An 18,814-nucleotide genomic window follows, 5' to 3' on the forward strand; every position below is an offset into this window, starting at 1 on the left:
CCGACGGCCCCGATCTTACACTGACTGTAAACATTGCCTGGCCAGCACTTTATAATGCCCAGAGAAAGCCTCATTCGGCCAAAGAGCCTCATTCGGCTTGTCGACGGCATGTCTAGAGGTATGTTCAGCCTTCACCCCAGTGCCGTTGAAATCTCGCATCGTTGACCGAAGTAAGGCGTGGGTCCTCCAGTTGACGGCAGAGCTTTGGGGTAGTACATGTCAACGTGTGACCGTTGTTGCCAATCGTTGTTCCGATGGGTAAGCAATAAGAAGCCTGAACTGCTTGATGTATGCCACAACTCTGCTGTTTTCAACCTCCCTGAGTGTTATGGGATACGTTGTAGGTTACCTGGGCATTAAAAGTGAAAAACGGTGTTGGGCAACATCAAGTTTATAACATACCTCTACCACACACCAAAGATAACGACCGCAAGTAGCTCGAAAAGATGTATGTGAAAGAAGATGAAAAGGTAGGTATGGATATCAAAGCAGGCTGCATTGAACATGATGAAGGTAAAAAAAAAGTTTGGAGGAAGGCCACCTCTTCCATGCCCTTGTATTGTCCAACATCCCGTTGGGTCTGATGCCGAAGGGTAGTTCGAAAGAACCCATCGTCGTTGTCTTCTTACACTTGGGGGTGTCCGGGTAGGTGATATGATGGAGGGGAAGCAACAGGACCAAAATTGATGGCTGTAGAGGCACAGTTATGCAGTCGCTTTTCATGTTTCCCCGCCCCTCCCCGCCTTCCCCTTCAATAATAGGGAAACCAGGAAGTCGCTGCACTCAACCGCAACCACCTGCACTTACCCCAAATCCTCCATCTAACCAATTAAAAGGCCAGAACCCGTACCGCGATGTGCTACATTCTTCGTTGACCATTTCTACGGTCCTCTACCCTTCAGTCAACCAAAATTCCAGCGAACACAAGGACTGGGTTTTCTCTGCAGCTATACAGCGGCCCCGAACACAACTTTAGAGGCGCTTCGTCTCAATCAGCTTTGAGAAACCCAGCATCAAGAATTCATAACCGACTGATTGGACACCTGGCTACTCTGGCTATCTCGACGGGAGGTGGGGGCGTACATACCTACCTACCCTTTGCTGACCGGTTGATTACCTTTGTGTAAGCCACTCACTCCCGTACTACGCGACTATTTACAAACCAGAAAGCCGGTGAACATTGCAATCACTCTCGAAGTAAGTACGCTCCTCAACCCTAGCCATCAAGATCGATGCAGGCATAAAACGTTTCAATATGTACTCCGGTTATTACCTCTACTTAAGGTACGATGACAGCTCGCGTTGTAGCCCGAGGGGGTAGGTACGACCGGTCGCTTCCATCATACCTACCCAAAGATAGTAGGAAGACTGGTCTCATCCACACGCAGGCATTCAAGTGTGACTGTCCCCCACCCAAGTACATTGCAGGTATGCTTTGATCAACTTGTTGGGCAGGCACATCCGTGAACCGAGCAGCCAAACAAACACCTTGCTTATTGACCTCCAATAATACAAGCCACCTCGTACGAAAGCAAAGGATAGGAACGTAAAAAAGGATTACAATCTTTCTTCTTCGGACTGGAATATTCTCATCTCACTGGGTCGATCAACCCACACAAAGCCAAGCCACTGGAACGGTGCGCAAAGGGTCAGTGTAGAGCGGCCCATATTATGATGCCATTGCGCTCGACTTGCATGAAGGCGTTCTCCAGTTTTCGGTAGTGTTCCCCCTCCCTGCTCGTTCCCGTTGACCCTTTTTTTTTTTTTTTTTACGTTTCATCATCATGTTTTGCGCACAAGACGAGATCATACGCGACCGTCTCCAATCCGTTATCTCCATCGTCGACGATGTGTGTAAGATTTCGGGTGCCCCTTCAGCATCCGTGGGTGTACTCCACGACAATAAGATCATCTTCACCAAGGGCCATGGAACAGTTGCCGGCAATCAGCTCAACCTTAAGCCACGGCAACCTGGTCCAGATACAGTCTACGGCATAGGATCCATGACAAAAAGCTTCGTGATTGCGTGTCTCGCAAAGGTCCGTTTGGAGGGAAAGAAAGCCAAGTTTGAATGGAGTACACCGATGAAGGATCTGGTTGATGGTTTCAACACCGATGACAGATTACAGCACTTGGTCACTCTTTCCGACTTCATCTCTCACCGAACTGGGCTTGACGGAGATATGTCTATCGCCTATCAAGGAGACCAAGAGTTCCTCCTTCCAAAGCATGAAGTTTTGCGAGCAGTGGCAACCCTCAGCAAGGCCGGACATTTCCGAAATGATTGGATCTACAACAACTGGGGTTACAGTCTTGCCGGCAAGGTTCTGGAAAAATACTCGGGGAAGTCCTTTAAAGATTGCCTGCGAGACTATGTACTCGTCCCGTTATCACTTCACAACACCACAACAACTCCAGACCCAAACGGCGACTTTGCGTCTGCTCATGCAGCACTGGACAACGGCGACATTTATCGACTGCCAAACAAGATACCACCACCATTTGAGGAAAGCATATTCGAAACTGCTGGGGGAATCTACTCGAGCGTCAACGACCTTCTTGCATGGGCGAAGGCGATTCTTGCTGCTGAAAAGAGGTCATACTCCGGTCCTCTTGAAGATGTCCCAACCATCTTGAGCAACCAAGTGCCTCTGGACAATCCATCCAGAGATCATCGCTTCTATGGGTTCGGGTGGGTTCGGACGGCTCTTCCAAACGTTGTGGGCCTCCAGGGAGACAACGCAGAACTGTTCAATAGGGACCAGCTTCCAGTACTCGGATCAAAATCACAACCAATGATGACTTATTATCATCAAGGCGCCGGGCTTGGGTACTATTCCGCAATCTTCATGTTCCCTGAATCCAATTCCGCTGTGGTGGTTCTGACGAATTCGATGCCACTCAACGACGTTGCAGACTGGATCGCTCAGATATACATCACCGCGCTATTTCAATTTGAAGATGGAGGGAAAACGTACCTTGACCTGGCAAAGAAGTACGTTGGATTGGCGAAGAAAAGTCGAGACCAGAAACTCAGGCTTGTGAGAACAATGAGAACGGGCATTGACAGCGAGCACAACACAAACTACTCTTGTCCGCGAGAACTGGACTTATACACCGGGAGATTTTACAACTCGAAGGGTAGCTGGCCAGGAAATTTTTTTATCGACATCCGTTGTCCGAAGAATTGGGGGGAAAAGGACAATTCTTTGGAGCTTAGGTTCCAAGGGTGGGACTCACAACTGTATGAGCTCCGTCACCTCAGGGATGACATCTTTGAGTGGGCACTAGACTACAACCAGCAAGCCCGGCGAGCACGTTTCACAGTATGGGACCCAGAGTATTTTAAGATCCAGTTCAACTTCAGCCTGAAGCGGTCCCATGAGGCTGTTACGCTCAACTGGGCAGGGAATGGGATGGTTCTTACCCGATGTGAGGACAAGTTGTATCTCCCACAGAATCCTCTAAAACACTCAAAGGGAGTCCTACCGTTTCTCCAAAAGACACTTCGCAGGGTTATGAGGAGCTGGCGCTTGGTCTCGAGAGGTTCGCGGAAGTCCTCAGGATATTTACCCGAAAAGGCACACTTCTCTCGTCCAGGACGGTGACATGCTAGTCGGGAGGGAGGTTTACATGCGCACGCACTACATGCAGTGGAATTTCAGTCGTTTCCTCCACCCCAGACATTCTGCGTCTTTTCGCAGGGCGTTTCACGCGTAACTTGATGATGTGTTCAAAACCTGTTATTAGACAGACATCATCCATCAAATGACCAGTAAGCCGATTTACTTCGAGTTCAAACCCATGCTTACTACTGGTAATCAAAAAAGTGGTGTAGAGACACGGGAGATTATGGCAACTTTCGGATCAAGGTGAAGCATGTGCCATATCAGTGCGCACAAATTCGGTGGTCTCTTCCAATGACTCTTCCGATTCTCAAGCCACTCACTTTCAGCGCTACCACCCCTCTGCATACTTTGCCCGTTCGCGGGGAAAGGCTCCAAGCACTGAGCCGCGTTGATGTGTCCATACAACATTCAACATTGGCGGTGGCCGTGTCGTGTATCCCTCTACAAGTAAGGCAGCTATGCAGTGACACCCTTCTTATTATCTTCACGGCAGCCGTCAGTCACCTTGTACACTTTTAGGCCGCGATATGATGGATAGGTAAGCAGCGAGATTCCCCTAGCGGCATTCGGAAACGGCTGCGCTAGACCACTGGTTCTTCCGACATTTCATCAGCTTTTACAGGAAATAAAAGGGTTGATGTAAGTGCTCGGACAAGCATAGTTGTGAGATCTCCAAACGTCCCCCGGTTATCAAGGCACATCGAAATTGACACATCTCCCAGTCAGTTCCTACCTCTACCTACACCTATTTTATCAACACTGTCGGGCAGTACAGACGCCTGGAGCATTGGATCAAAACCTCTAGCCTCAGACTGCAGCCACGGTACTAATTCAGATCAGGGCTTCTGAGCTCAACATCACACGTTAATTGTTTAAGAGCAGTCACATCGGAACGCAATGTCTGGAACTTCGTCAGGAGCAGACCCCAAAAACAGCGATTACTTCGCCAAGTCTACCGGTGGCAGATCACAACCGTGGAGGAACTTCAGCAAGGACAAAAGCACATCCCGCAACGGCGACGCTAAACGAGACCTTCTTGTCGTTCAATCAGGCACCAAAAGCGGCTCTGGTTCGCAGGACTACGTATGCAAAGAGTGTGGGAAACACTCAGCGGAGTGCGCCTGCGGCGTTGGGTTCATCGCGGCCTGAGGTTTTGACGACGAAACTGCGCTGCGGAGACAACATCCGTGAGATGCGGTCTGGTCTACCTGCAGAAATCAGGTCTGCTGAGGCATCTCGAGGCTGGATCAGCTGGCGAGTCAGGATAGCAGGCAAATCGACTGAAACCACGCAACCTCAGCAGTGCATTTGCTAGAGCCTGATTCGTGAAGTCCTTTTGGGATATCATGCAGGTGCATAAAGGGGGACAATTTGACATGATACCACACACCAACAAGAATTTACCTATCACCAAACGATTCAAGGAGTGCGTACAGATTCGAAGGGAAGACACACAAGGCGGCTATTAGCGGCTGGGCGACACGGGACAGGAAACGCAAACAAGAAACGACGAGGTTTTTTAACGTATAACATTTGCACATTTGCTCATCACTTTTCACGCTCTGTGATTGTCACGATGATTGATCATCTTGAAATCGTTCATGTCCAATTCCAATTCACGCGTGCTGTGCACAAAGGCTGGCTCTTCGTTCCTCCTTCCACTCAGACGCCAGGCATTGAACTGAGCCACCATTGAACACCGATTTCCTTCTGCGAGTAAAGACTGGGCCAGTCCTAGCACGTCACCAAAACACAAGAGTCTCATCTCAATCTCGAATCATCACAAAGACATCATTTCCGAACAACGCCAATGGATAGTAGAAACGGGCAAGATGCGCCACGGCCAAGGGACGCCACGCCAGACCGGGCAGATCAAAAAGCGAGGCTTAATTACATCCAATGGGAAGCCAAGTTCCTCACCGAGAAGCCCTACGAGTTCATTTCCCAAGCCCCTGAGGGCTGTCCCAGAAAGAACTTCACTCTCGCCGCTTCCCCAGAACAGACCATCCACGATATCAGAGGCAGTGAAGAGCTTTTCAACCTAGACGACCACGCATTCCAGATAGTGAGGCAGGATATTGGAGCCATACCGACTGACCAGAAAGGGATCGAGTGTGATTACCTCCCAAAGATCGTGGAATTACTGCAGAGTGTTGATCCGGGGGCAGAGGTGGTGGTATTTGACTGGAGAGTGAGTGCGAGTATTGTCGAGATGAAGTGATCCTTCGACACCATGTGCAGTCGGCGGATTTTATGTAGAAGAAATCATCGTTAACCTTCACTTCTCCGTGATCCCTAGCTCCGAACGAGTGACTACACGCGGACTACTGCAAAAGCCGGAAGTGTCATCGATCTCGACGATCCAATGCTTATACTGAAGCCCGTGCATGCTGTCCACGTTGGTCAGTACCTCTTTATTTCTTTTTCTTCACTCTTTTCTTTCTTTCTTTTCAGTCAGCCCAGACACCAATCAACACACTGACTCACTTTAATCTTACCTCATCATCTTAGATCAAAGCCCCCTAGCCGCCACCAGACGAGTAAACCACCACATGGGGGCTCGGGCCCAAGAGCTCCTCCAACGACGCTTCCGAATCATCAAGTACGTACACCTACCTTACCTACCTACCTCTCCGGTCTATATGTTAGGTGCCTCTACCCGACTAACGTCTCTCTCTCTCTCTCCCTTTTCTTTTTCTTTTTTTTTCTTCTTTTTTTTTTTCCAACCTCAATCCAGATAAGCTCACAACCTCTCTCTAATCCCCTGCACATGAAAAAGCGCATGGCGGCCCCTTCGACACCCCATCACCGACTATCCACTTGCCGTTTGCGACGGCAGTACCCTCCAGCCATACAACTTGATCGCCGTCGACCACATCAGAAAAAACTACCAAGGCGAAGGGCTTTACCCACTGTACGATGAGGCAATGAAGTGGTATTATCTCAATAGGCAGACCAAGGACGAAGTACTGCTTTTCAAGACGTTCGATTCCATGTCTGCCGAAGAGGGGGTGAAAGCTGGGTGTAAGTTGAGTCCCGTCTCTTTCGATTCTAAAATCCGTAGAGGTATGTTGGGCGGGATCCGGATGCACGAAAAGCCAATGTCAGGTACCTTGGGTAGGTGGGTAGCCTGCAGGGTATAGGGAAAGGTAAAGGAGGAGGGAGGGGGGTTGCTGTGACAAACAGACGTACCTTAGTTGCTAACAGGTATCTCTCATCATGACGGAAGGCTGCCCGCATACTTCGTTTCGACAAGCACCACCTAGCAGCGGCGAACTTGAGGTGGGAAGCTGTTGTAGCAAGCCGCCGACACCCAGGGAGAGTATAGAAGTCCGGGCTATGGTATTTTCGAAAGATGGGGGCTGAGATGGAGAGCTTCAGTGGAGGGGGAAGGGAGAAGGCCCGCTATGGTGTTCTAGAAGTACCTCTGTGTAAGCAAAACAAAGGGATGGAGACCGGTAATGGATGGGATGATGAAATAATAAAAAAAGAGTTAGGGGTCAAGTAATCACCTTCAGCTCGAGCGCTCGATGACTTTCAGTTCCATGTCGATGTTGACCTACCTAGCGGTAGGTACCTACAAGTCATCACCACGCTTCGACAGATTTCCAGTTCAATGCAAGTACAACACTCGAGCGGGACACACACTCGACAAGAAAATATCTCGCAGCTCGAGAGAGAAAACCTATAAAGAATCTGAAAGGCTCTCCAGGAGCCTTGTCCATTCTAAAGGCGGACCTTTTCTATATAAATGACTGTTGATATTGATTCCATTGATGGCAGAGATCTCTTTAAGGGTATCTCCTCCAAGGCCTGGTACTTCCATCCTGAGCACCGTGCACTCTTCTAACCCCTTTTTCCACAACCCTTACCCCGTGACGTCTTTTCCTCTTTGATCTCTTTCCCATGATACATGATTCATCCCCTATTTTCCATTATGCATTTTTCTTGATCTCTTTCCAGCTTTCTTCCCCTACTTTATCTACCTGCACTCGTTAGTGATACAAGATCTCCCTGACAAGTGGTTTATGGTCTTTCCGCTCGTCAACAACAACTACCTCTAGTTATTCCCGCAACTACGATAATCGATCCCTATTTCTTCAGTCACAACTGAACTCTTCATCCGTCATGAATCGGAGCTGAGACTCTCCACGTAGGTATCCTCTTCAACTGTAGGGGGAGGGATCCTTCCCCAAGCCAACCTTGGCCGGGCTTGTGCTCCTCGAACAAGCGGCACCCCGTCCCTGTACGGTCCTAAACACCAAGCGGTACTGCCAATCGTAAACCCCGGACGTGCGGATTAAGTACCGGCGTGGACGGACATCGGGGCAATCGCGATCCAAGGATACTTGATGGGAGATCCGTCGTACAAAGTGCCGCCCGTCAAAATCGTCAATGAGCCAGGCAGGAATCGTCATCTTGGCAAAGGGGGAGTGGTGGCTCTGGACTGTTTAATAAGGCCAGTGATGGTCGACTGAGGAACGAAGAGACATGAAAGGCAGATATGGAAATCCCCTCGGTGGTAATGGTCCAGAGATTACCGCCGAGGCCACGGAGGGATGTGAGCCACCAGACTGAAGGTATATTCTGTGCAATCCATTGCTTTCTGGTGTTGCCGAGAGGTTGTATTCAGTCAGCTGTGGTTATATCGCTCTAGAAGAGAAGAGTGGGTTAGGTTGGGAGAGGCTGTGGGGACGGGACTTACAGGAGGTTGAAGAAGATTGCGGCTAAAATGACCGGGAAAGTCGCCATGCGACGGAGGAAGGGCTGTTGAAGGCCTGAAATGCACAACTGGTCTCTTGATTGGGGCATTGTTTCTTTCTGGGACACGGTATAGGATAGTGATGATTGTTGGGATGACTTCTTTGCTTGGGGTATCTCAAGTCGTTAGGCTTTTATTGGGATATCGTCAGAACTTGAAGAAAAGTGCGGTGATGAATAGGGAAAAGAAAATGTGAACGAAACAAGACTGAGCGTATCATTTTGCTCTTTATCACAGTTCAGAACATCAGTGGACGTGGCTTTTTTCTCATTTTGTTCTGCATGTCTGTTGATCAGAGGAGGGCATGCAACACAATGTCCGACATTTTGTATGGACGGACCTCGATTTGTAACTGCATGATAGAAGTGTCTCCAGAAGTTCGGCGGCCATGATGCGCAGGTGTTGTTCGCAGCTTCCTGGGGATAGAAAAGGTAACGACAGGATAGTCAAGATCACCGAGTTATCATCTGCAGAAGCAGCACGAGTTCAGTCCGGACACTCAAACCCATAATGTTCCACGATCGTGAGAGCTCAATAACGTACCGCCTGTTTTGTGACATTGAAGTCTTGCCACTCTCCCTAGGAAACACCAGGAGAGTGTTGTGGTTGTCATTATGATGGGCCACGTCGATGCCATGTTATCAGCCATGATACTCCTCACCACCTACGGTGTTTATTCGGAGCTGATGAGGTCTGTAAGATGCACGACCCAACGGATTCCAGAGAGGACTTTCTCAAGACCTGTGCGCTGCATAATGCATAGTTGTGTGGACTCCGGGCATCCTCTGGGATATTAAAATGCATCTGCGCGTAAGTGAGGTAAGGAAAATTGCCCTGCAGTAGGCGTCTGGGAGATCCCACTTCCACATGGACGCGGGAACCGAGCGAAGAAACCAAAGTTTGACCGAAATCATGGCGTTGCAACCTAAAAGCAGGAGCATCCATCTGCTACCGGGCTGTTGGATCGAGAACGCCTGAACATGGAATTGTCCATCGACCATCGTGTCCTCTCATCCTAGTGAATTTTATCGTAGCCATCGGCTAATAGCCAAGGAGAACTGTACCAAAGCCGACAACTGCCGCTGTGACACACAAATTGAAGGCAAGCATGCGCGAGAGAGACCGGACTCCTTCCACGTCTGTGTGGTCCTTGTCGGCAGACTGGCAAGGTCAAACTTCCTTCCTTTGAGTCCATTGAATGGCCCATCGCACCTCGGCGGCAAAATGGAGTGCAAGTGTTGGCCAGCTTGATGTGGCGAACTCCAACGTCCAAACTTCAGAAGCCGGCAATGATGGTGATCGTGAATTTTCCTTCGCCGAGACCCCATGCGAGGTGCGATAAGAGGTAGACGTTCAGTATCATTTCACATGGCTGCCTGTCCGGTTTCTAGTCGGGCTAGTGACTCTGGAACGCAACATCAAGAGCCGGCAAAATGTCCAGGATCGACAGCGTCGATATGGATCTCGACTTCCGATAGGCACGCATAAATGCTTTGCAATATCAAATACCCTCCACTACCGAATTGTTCATGATTCGGCACTTGTGAATGACTCGAAATCAAATTTCCTGTCCGTTAGCAACACAGAGTATTGGGCGATGACGCCAGAAAGCTCGATGCTAGATGGGCCTGTTTAAAACCCAGAGTTGTTCTCTCCATCAATTCAGGCTGCCGTGTCCCTGAGTTCTCTGGGTCAAAGATTGCTTTCCATCTCTTCCTTTTTCTGTCAATCCTCCAAGGCATTGTTATCATCGTGACCATGTACTGGCTTGGGGCCCTCTCCTTCGTGGCCGCCGTTCAGGCCCAAGGATTTTCAATGAACATGCTGCGGTTCGGCTGTTCGCAAGCAGTCATCGACCGTATCGATCCGTGAGTTCCTCTCCCAAAGTTATTCTCTCAGAAAATAGCACTAACACCACCACAGACTTGTCGAACCGGGCATGCTGCCATCTTCACACGTCCATCAAGTCGTCGGCGGCGTACGTCAATCTCTTCCCCGTTCCCGGTCATTCCCCCTTTTAAAGCTCACACTAACAACAAACCACCCAGAACGCCTTCAACGCCACCATGCCCTCCGGCCCCAACGCCGACATCTCCAAGCTCGCCACCTGCACCTCGTGCAGTTTTTCCGAGGACTTCTCCAACTACTGGACCGCCAACGTCTACTTCCGCGCCCGCAACGGCACCTACAAGCGCGTCCCGCAAATGGTCAACGACCAGATCGGCGCCGCCAACGCCGGCATCACCGTCTACTACACGGCGCCCGGCCCCAAGACCGTGACGGCCTTCAAGCCCGGCTTCCGCATGTTTTCGGGCGACTCCAGCCGCCGCACCTCCCCCGGCTTCGGCAAGAACATGCAATCGTGCTTCCGGTGCTACACGGGCGCCAACTTTGGCGGCAACACGTACGCGCCTTGCCAGGACCCGCAGCGCGACACCGAGACGTTCCCTAAGCAGCCGTGCCCGGGCGGTATACGGTCGAGCGTCATCTTTCCTATTTGCTGGGACGGCAAGAACCTCGATTCGCCCTCGCACACGGAACACATTGCCCATCCGGTCTCGGGGCCAGCGCAGTTCGCTGTCGTGGGCGCCCAGTGCCCTTCTAGCCACCCGGTCAAGATCCCGCAGGTGCACTACGAGATCGTATGGGACACGCGCCAGTTTAATAACAAGGCGGACTGGCCTACCGATGGCAGCCAGCCGTTTGTGTTGAGCAATGGGGACACGACGGGGTACGGACAGCATGGTGATTACGTGTTTGGGTGGGAAGGAGATAGGCTGCAGCATGCGATGGATAATCGATGCTTTGGGCCGACGTGCAATGGATTGAAGACGCAGACGTTTGATAAGGCGAATCAGTGCACGGTGAAGAGCGTGGTGAATGAGGATACGGATGGGTGGTTGGAGGCGTTGCCGGGTATGGCGGAACATCCGATGAAGAAGTGAAGACGCTCGTCTTTCTGCATAGCAAGGTTTGATTGGTGATGATGAAACGTTCGTTTATGTCAAATACCCCTTTGCCCAACCGTTTCTTTTAGCAAGTCGATCCTTTGTAGCAACACGCCATGATTCACCTCGAAAACCTTGAACATGAATTTCCTTGTGTATTCTCTGGACACTGAAAGCGGCCGTAACAAGCGAGTGTCTGACCTCTTTTCTCCGGCTGTGCAGCTGTGGACCCTGAACAAAAAGAGGCAAAGGACATCCATAGCCGGCTAAAAACCCATCTCACCTATGAAATGGTGTCGTAAACGTCAGATGGAGCCAAGAACGGCACTTGCTCGTCTCTCTTTCAATGGAAACAAGGGAAAATCCCCACGCTACCATTGGGACGGAAGCACGTGAGCAACGAAACAGGGAGAAACTGCGGCACAATATATGGGCAAGTATAAGGTGTAGATAGATGGGCGAACAGCGTGACGGGAGTTGTAACCCCAAAGATTACCCGGCATGATATTATAAATGAGTTGCCACCGCCCACCCTGGTCGTTTGTCGGCAATCGAAGAAACAAAGAATAAAGGTCCGGGGTACATCTAACCGTCCCACTTGAGGAAGTCAGAGAAGGAGAGAGAGTCGATGATGTAGATTTTGAGTGCGTCGGGAGATGAACGTAGGTAGGTGTTGAGGTTGCTCTGGGGACATAAACATAAATCATTAGGTACTCGCTCCCCTCACCTCCACCAAGTTGGATACCTGTATCTCCAGAATGTTGCTCAACATCAACACAACCAGTGATTGTGATAGAGGGTTGGTAATGCTGAGCAGCTTTGGCTGTCTTGAACTTGCCACTAGTCATCGGCAGTTTAAGGGCAATACTTCTCCGAACGGTCTAATTTCACAGGTGTGCGTGTGATGAGTGAAGTGTTGGGATTAAAGGTGACGAGCACCTTCAGAGTATGTAGATCGAATGTGACGTCATTGAAGCTTTGGCGATGATCGACGCGGTGCTCGCGTGGTCTCCCTTTGTGCGCTGTATTTCCCTTTTTAATTAGCCCTTGGAGAAAGGGATTTGTGTCCATGAGTGTCCTAACGTCAGAGATATAATCAAAGGGTTCGATCGAAGGTGATGATGATGGTTCAAAGTTATCTGAACTTGCTCAATGTTTGTCCCCCTCGATGTTGGTACCTCCCGCTACCTTATCCACATTGATGGACGCGCTGTCCCTCGCGACGGGACGGACCTGAATGATTGTTAAGGGCGCCCCACCTAGCGTGGTTAGCGCACAGACGGTGCCTGTTGATCAGCTGTCGGTCGCTGCCGGAAAATCCGGGGAAATGCGCACATCAGATCGACGGATGGAATTGAGAGAACATCAGCACATGGCAATTAGGTCGTTCTGGCTCGATATCCAGAAGTTGATGATTCCTTTCAGTTCAATCGATGCCGAGACTTGAAGATGGAAGGAGGAAATTGGATGACGAATGAGGACGGATTTCAATGCCCAGAAACGCCCAGAAAACGCCAACCTCTTTTAGGATCTAGGCGCGCCATGGCACATTAATCTCCCGATACGGTTGGTTCAAATGAAGCCTGTAAATTCAGCAAGAAATGGAAATGGCCAATCATTCCGTTACGACACCATTTCAATGAAATGTCTGAGCCGTGTTATCCGTATCTGGAGGTACCTACCTTACCATACCTCAGTGAGGTAGGTAGGTAATTGACCGGTAATCGTATCGTTATCGGGCAATCAAAGTGCGACCTTACCTACCTCTAGAGGTACCTGGGCTATCGCAGCCAAAACGGGAGGGGCACCTTGACGTCCACCCTCCCTGCCGCGAGCCTGCATCCACTGCCGCCCTGTGACCGCCGCCTGTCGCTCCCCTCCTTTTTTCACCCGTCCATCAGATCCATCTCTCCCCCTCTCCTCCTTTCGCTTCCATTCCGGCACAAAGGCACGCACCGTTGCAAAATGCCCGGCTAGCTAGTACCCTACTGTACTGCCTTCCGTCGTCGCGACCAAATACTTGGTCCAATGGATTGTTCTTGTGTCCATCTTCGCTGACGACATGATGCTACCTTGGACAATCCCACCATGCAGCACCCATCACAACACCCCGTCGTCATCGGCGACCCCGATCTAGGCGTCAAGATCATGGAGTTTGAAAACGAAGACGACTTTCTGCTCCAGCAGCGACGAAGCCCTACCCCACGACAAAGGATGCGGGCGCTGCTCCGGCAAATGCGATACGGTCCGCTCGGAAGACTGCGTAACGCTCTGTTCTTCCTCGGCACCCTCCTCATCTTTGGCTGGATCATGCTCCCATACGACAACCTTGTCCGTCTTGGCCTCCGATTTAATGTCAAGAAGTTCCAACACTACCTTAACTCACACCCAGTCGAGAAATGGCTATTTGCGCCGCCAGCATACCCGGTCCATCTGGGCATAGACACTGTCGTCATTGTCAAGACCGGATACGGCACGCGCGCAAGGGCAAACGCCTGGTTCGAAGCTCTCAGCGCCTCCACCGAGTTCCGCGACTTCCTCGTTATCGCCGACTATGCCTCCAAGCCAGGTCAAGAGGCCAATAACCATGGCACGCCTCTACCGATACACAACGTTGTCAATCAGACCTTGAGCTCCTTGGGACCGGCCGCCAGCTTGTCCAACTCACGAGTTGCGAAATACCTTCGATTTGCCGAAGCGATAGAGAATGGAAAACAAGAAGAAGCAGACCGTCTGGCCAAGTCCACAGGCTGGGAGATAGACGCGCTCAAGGTACGTCACATATCACGGTCATCTCTCATAACCACGGACACCCGCTAACACTGGCCTAACAGTTCATCTCGGGCCTCGAACTCGCTTACTCCAAGTTCCCCAACAAAAAGTGGTACCTCCTCGTCGACGACGACACCTACCTTGTCCAACCATCCCTAAAACCCCTCCTCGCCCACCTCGACTCCGAAGTCCCCTACTACCTCGGCAACGCAGTCGGCGACTTTCGCGTTCGCTTTGCCCACGGCGGCTCCGGCATCATCTTATCACAAGGCGCCATGTCCTCCCTCATTCTCGACAATCCACACGCCGTGCGCACCGCCCACCTCGAATCACTGTCGGAAACATGGGGCGACCGCTTGCTGGCCAGGACACTGATAAGAGCCGGGGTATATCTGGATGAGGAGTACAGCCATTTGTTCAGCGGCGAACCTCCATGGTGGGCCAAGATTCGCCCGGGTCGGTTCTGCAGTCCTATTATCACGTTTCATGGACTGGGCCAGCCGGAGAAGATGCACCAGGCAGGTGAGAGCTTCAGGAATGTGAGCAAGCCACTACTATGGAGCGATATCTGGGACGTGTATGGGATGTCGAGGCCGTGGAGGCAGAGTACATTGACGGAAGACGAGCTGGCGAAACCAATAGAGTATGCGAATTGGGATCATGCAGGTGGGAGTGGTGGGGAGGTGGCGGTAGTTGAGGGTGTCGAGAAGGCGGAGGAGTGCGGCAAGAAGTGTTATGAGAAGGGGAGCGAGTGCATGGCTTGGACGTGGGAGAAGGAGACAAGAAGGTGTAATCTCAGTCCGTGGATGATTGTGGGAGAGAAGGTTGAAGGGAAGGTGAGCGGGCCGAATGGAAAGTTGGCAAGGGAGTTGGAGATGGTCTGTTTAAAGTATTAGCAGACCGGGAGATGACAGAAAGGCTATGAACAAACGTGTTGCTGTTCAGCGGGATGAAACACCTTCACGACCTACATTACACATACTGCTCCAGTCAGAAAAGATGTGCGGCGGAGTATGGCGAGATCCTATGCTAGAAGAGCAGAATACCCGGCTCATGTTTTCCCATGAGTATTCTTATAAATACATGGTTAATAAATTATAATGTTTTACTTGGTGTACTTACTGGATTGCCCATGCGGTTGAAACCTTTGCGACGCAGGAGTTCCCATCATCGAGCGAGTGTCGTACGTGAACACAAACACGGAGTTGTCAACGTCACCTCCCACATCACCAGACCCGACTCTATCGTCGTTGAACTCAAGCAGTACTACTCAGTTAGTTTATGCCATCTCGTCTGCCACAAACGTCTTGAAGCATGTAAAACCCCGAGTCACTGTGCGAATGCGGCTCAGTTTACCTGCCTGGTCATCTGCAGGGGCACGCACTGGCGCATGTTGATACCACAGTTAAGCGATCGACAGGGGTCGAAGTGACTGTGCAGACGTAACAGTAAGAATTGTTTATCAGCTACCTTGTGATACTTGAGAAATGCCGCGATAAGATCCCGTGAGAGGTACCGACATGTCGCTTCCTTTTTTTTTTTTTTTTTCTAACGTTGGGAGGCCGGGCGCTAACGAAACTGAATGGACAACGACTGGAAGTTGAGAGCGACTGGAGAGACAGACCCTGGGGATCTCGACACACACCGACAGTCACGCCATCGTGTCTTCCGCACTCGGACTCCTAGTTGTACTCGGCGACAGCAAAAGGAGAGGGGCCAAATGCACCTAGGAAGTTGGGGTACCACGGTACACGCAAGTTCTCAAGCATTACATACGCGTCTGGCGCCTTCTTGCGACAGATTGAGAACTCCCTTCACTCTGCTTGGCACGTACCCATCTTTCCGGTCTTGAACAGCCGAGGCAGAGGCACGCCAATGGACTGATCCCGCTCCAGTCCTGACCAAACTAAACCGTCGTCTTCCGTCTTCCGTCTTGCTGCTACGCCAGAGACCACCAAGATGCGACCAATATTCTTACGCTCCGTGTTCCGGGTCGCCATCATCGCCACGCCCATTCTCCTCGTCCTCCACTACTTCATCACCCACGTCCTCGCCCTCATCCACATCTTCTTCCAACACCCCGGCATCGCCATCACCCAGCGCGAAGTCGCCAATGCCTACCTCAACGGCACCCTCCAAGAATCGCGAAAGGCGCCTCAGATCCCCAAGATCATCCACCAGATCTTTCACAATTGGAAGGACCCGGCGAACGAAACGCTGCCGAGTGATTGGGACCAACAGAGGCATACTTGTATCGATATCAATCCCGATTGGGAATATCGCGTATGTTTTTTTTTTCTTTTTTTTTTTTGTTTTTTTTTTTTCCCCTCCCCTTTTTTCCCCTCCCTTTTTTTTTCCTGTTTCCATCCCTGTAACCCATCCAATCTGTCCATACCCCATGCTAATTATAGATTTATGGATACAAACGAACAAACAGCTCTGGACACACAAATCCTCCCTCGCTTTTCTGTCAACCCACTACCCTACCTTCCTCCCCGCCTACCTCTCCTACCCACACCCCGTCCAGCGCGTCGATGCCCTCCGCTACTTCCTCCTCTACCACTACGGCGGCATCTACCTCGACCTCGACAACGGGTGTCTGCCATCCATCAAGCCAGGCTCAGACTCATTAGACGCTTTAACGTACTTCCCGCTCTGGATCACCGATGGCGGCAGGGGAGCGCTAAGTAATAATATCCTGGCTGCTAGACCTAACCACCCGTTTTGGGGACGGGTGGTGGCGGAGTTGATAGAGGGCAGGGGGGCGTTGCCGCTTGGGAGCTTGACGGAACGGTTAGCTGGGTTCTGGAAGCGGTGGTGGTGTTTGTGGGGGGTGTTGCGGTATGTGGAGATTAGTTGGGGAGTTGGACAGTGGTTTATTGGTGGGGCGTGGGATGAGTATCATCGGATGTTGCAGCTGGGACAGGACGTCATGACGGGGAAGACAGTAGAAGGGGTGGTGGTTGATGAAGAGGTGAGTGGGAGGTTGTATAGGCTCATGATGGATAATCGGCCGGGCATGGATGAGTGGGTGTTCTTTACGCAGGGGAGGGGAGGGACGTGGCATGGGTGGGATAATTGGTTGTTTTTGGAGATTGGAGAGCATTTGTGGATATTTTCCATGGTGCTGGCATCGTTGGTGGGATTGATGGGGTGGTTGGCGAGGAGGTATTGGCGGGCCCAAAGAGGGAAAGGGTATCGGAAGGTTAAGAGTGAGGACATGGAAGATAGGAGTGAGTGAGGCTGAGTAAGTGCTCGGGGCTTGCAGGTGCTCAAGTCTGGTGTCAGCCTTGTTGTTCGTCTTGATTAGCAGCAAAGGTGGACGAGACTACCTCTACCTACGTATGGATGCTTAAATTCGGCCAAGACAGACAGTGGTTAGACCTGGAACTTTTCATCAAGGTTTTCCTTTCACTTAAAAAAGCACCTACACACTGCAGCACGCGTTCAAAGGAATTAATGAACATCTTCATGGAAGCCTTCGGGCTCTGTTATCAGGACATGAAGGGTGAAGATGCCTCCCGTGTGACAAACACGAGGGCGTCTCAAGGTTATTCAGTTTCAGCTGAAGAATAACACAGCATCCAAAATTCACCAGAAGGCACCACCGCTATGCCAACCACAAAAGGATGACGTCCAGATCTTCAGCCTTTGATCCGTCTTGGTGTACGGCCTTCCGAACCGAGTTTTTCTAAAATAGGTTCCGACTGAAAGATCTAAACGCTTTACCGCGGCCGATGGCCCCACAAACCATCAAGTGGTTCGAAAACTCCAGATGCCTCTACATGTCTAACCCAGTCTTTATGCATCTGGTATTGAGGTTCGGGCGTGACGCCGCGATATCAAACGGGCGCTTGAATAATTCCAGCGTAACGCTTACCCGGAATATGAAGCTCCACACATCCTCCCCATGCCCAGGCAAAGAATCCAAATCCCAATACATTTGCCAACTCTTCTTCCAACCGTTGCATCAACCTCATCACCGCCCGATAGGAGACGGACTCCAAAGTACCGCACCGCTCCTCGCGTATGCATGCCGGTATTGCTTGCTGCCTCTCGCGATAATACTTCGGCTCCGGGAGCCTGGATGGCGGAACATACAAGACATGGCGGCTTCACCTTTTTCCCGCTTGAACGCCATCGCTCGCTTAGAGTTGCATCATGATACCACTGTTGCATTCATACCTATTCTTGCCTCTCAAACTTGTCTTCCAATCCAGAGAGACCGGTTTTCCAGTACCACGGAACATGGACAACCGCGATCACCGTGTTCTGGAATGGAAAGTTGTGCCGCGGTTTGTCGTTGTCGAAGACACTAAGACGTGGAGGACCCACTAGCAGATGGATGTTTCCCCTTTCGGATAGACCGCAGCGTTACATCCTCCCATGAAACGGCGAGGAACACCCCCCCCCCCCCCCCCCCGGTACAAACACGGATCCCTGTCCAGGGGGAACTGGGGAAGAAATGCCTCCGTATACTTAATCGGGAATAGGGGCATCGCAGTAGGCGTCTCGACGGTCTTGGCATCTTTTTGGGTCTTTTGCCGCGAAAGGGTCTTTGGACACTCGATGGTTTAGGGTCTTCAATGTCGTGAATGAGAAACATGGCTGAGGCGAGGTATAGATCCGAGTATGAGGAACATTTACAGAGGAATTTCAACGCCACAATAACTACGCTGCCTGACCCGTACATACTCCAAATC

At 51.0% G+C, this 18,814-nt stretch overlaps 7 protein-coding genes across 7 annotated transcripts; 6 read left to right on the forward strand and 1 right to left on the reverse strand.

Moving 5' to 3' along the window:
* Nucleotides 1-1,621: 1,621 nt before the first annotated feature.
* Nucleotides 1,622-3,781, forward strand: NCU07766 (hypothetical protein). The gene is made up of 2 exons (XM_953167.2): nucleotides 1,622-1,718; nucleotides 1,801-3,781. Exon 2 carries the CDS (start codon nucleotides 2,004-2,006, stop codon nucleotides 3,606-3,608), a length of 1,605 nt encoding a protein of 534 aa, XP_958260.2. The 5' UTR covers nucleotides 1,622-1,718; nucleotides 1,801-2,003; the 3' UTR covers nucleotides 3,609-3,781.
* A 540-nt stretch (nucleotides 3,782-4,321) lies between these two features.
* Nucleotides 4,322-5,179, forward strand: NCU16920 (hypothetical protein). Its single transcript, XM_011396501.1, has 2 exons — nucleotides 4,322-4,350; nucleotides 4,470-5,179. The coding sequence occupies exon 2, from the start codon at nucleotides 4,527-4,529 to the stop codon at nucleotides 4,776-4,778; it is 252 nt and encodes an 83-aa protein (XP_011394803.1). The 5' UTR covers nucleotides 4,322-4,350; nucleotides 4,470-4,526; the 3' UTR covers nucleotides 4,779-5,179.
* A 260-nt stretch (nucleotides 5,180-5,439) lies between these two features.
* NCU07765 (hypothetical protein) lies at nucleotides 5,440-6,995 on the forward strand (the record flags this gene model as incomplete). Its single annotated transcript, XM_953166.1, has 5 exons — nucleotides 5,440-5,820; nucleotides 5,929-6,031; nucleotides 6,141-6,231; nucleotides 6,469-6,653; nucleotides 6,886-6,995. 5 exons carry the CDS (start codon nucleotides 5,440-5,442, stop codon nucleotides 6,993-6,995), a joined length of 870 nt encoding a protein of 289 aa, XP_958259.1.
* A 1,634-nt stretch (nucleotides 6,996-8,629) lies between these two features.
* On the reverse strand, nucleotides 8,630-9,392 carry NCU07764 (hypothetical protein; the record flags this gene model as incomplete). Its single annotated transcript, XM_953165.1, has 4 exons — nucleotides 8,630-8,676; nucleotides 8,732-8,807; nucleotides 8,935-8,970; nucleotides 9,297-9,392. 4 exons carry the CDS (start codon nucleotides 9,390-9,392, stop codon nucleotides 8,630-8,632), a joined length of 255 nt encoding a protein of 84 aa, XP_958258.1.
* Nucleotides 9,393-10,149: 757 nt separating this feature from the next.
* On the forward strand, nucleotides 10,150-11,336 carry NCU07763 (hypothetical protein; the record flags this gene model as incomplete). Its single annotated transcript, XM_953164.1, has 3 exons — nucleotides 10,150-10,259; nucleotides 10,315-10,369; nucleotides 10,440-11,336. The coding sequence occupies 3 exons, from the start codon at nucleotides 10,150-10,152 to the stop codon at nucleotides 11,334-11,336; spliced, it is 1,062 nt and encodes a 353-aa protein (XP_958257.1).
* Nucleotides 11,337-13,195: 1,859 nt separating this feature from the next.
* Nucleotides 13,196-15,225, forward strand: NCU07762 (hypothetical protein). Its single transcript, XM_953163.2, has 2 exons — nucleotides 13,196-14,111; nucleotides 14,174-15,225. The coding sequence occupies exons 1-2, from the start codon at nucleotides 13,428-13,430 to the stop codon at nucleotides 15,005-15,007; spliced, it is 1,518 nt and encodes a 505-aa protein (XP_958256.2). The 5' UTR covers nucleotides 13,196-13,427; the 3' UTR covers nucleotides 15,008-15,225.
* Nucleotides 15,226-15,673: 448 nt separating this feature from the next.
* Nucleotides 15,674-17,736, forward strand: NCU07761 (hypothetical protein). The gene is made up of 2 exons (XM_953162.2): nucleotides 15,674-16,394; nucleotides 16,549-17,736. The coding sequence occupies exons 1-2, from the start codon at nucleotides 16,071-16,073 to the stop codon at nucleotides 17,350-17,352; spliced, it is 1,128 nt and encodes a 375-aa protein (XP_958255.2). The 5' UTR covers nucleotides 15,674-16,070; the 3' UTR covers nucleotides 17,353-17,736.
* Nucleotides 17,737-18,814: the final 1,078 nt, after the last annotated feature.

This window comes from Neurospora crassa, linkage group V (genome assembly GCF_000182925.2).
Source record: "Neurospora crassa OR74A linkage group V, whole genome shotgun sequence".
Classification (NCBI taxonomy): domain Eukaryota; kingdom Fungi; phylum Ascomycota; class Sordariomycetes; order Sordariales; family Sordariaceae; genus Neurospora; species Neurospora crassa.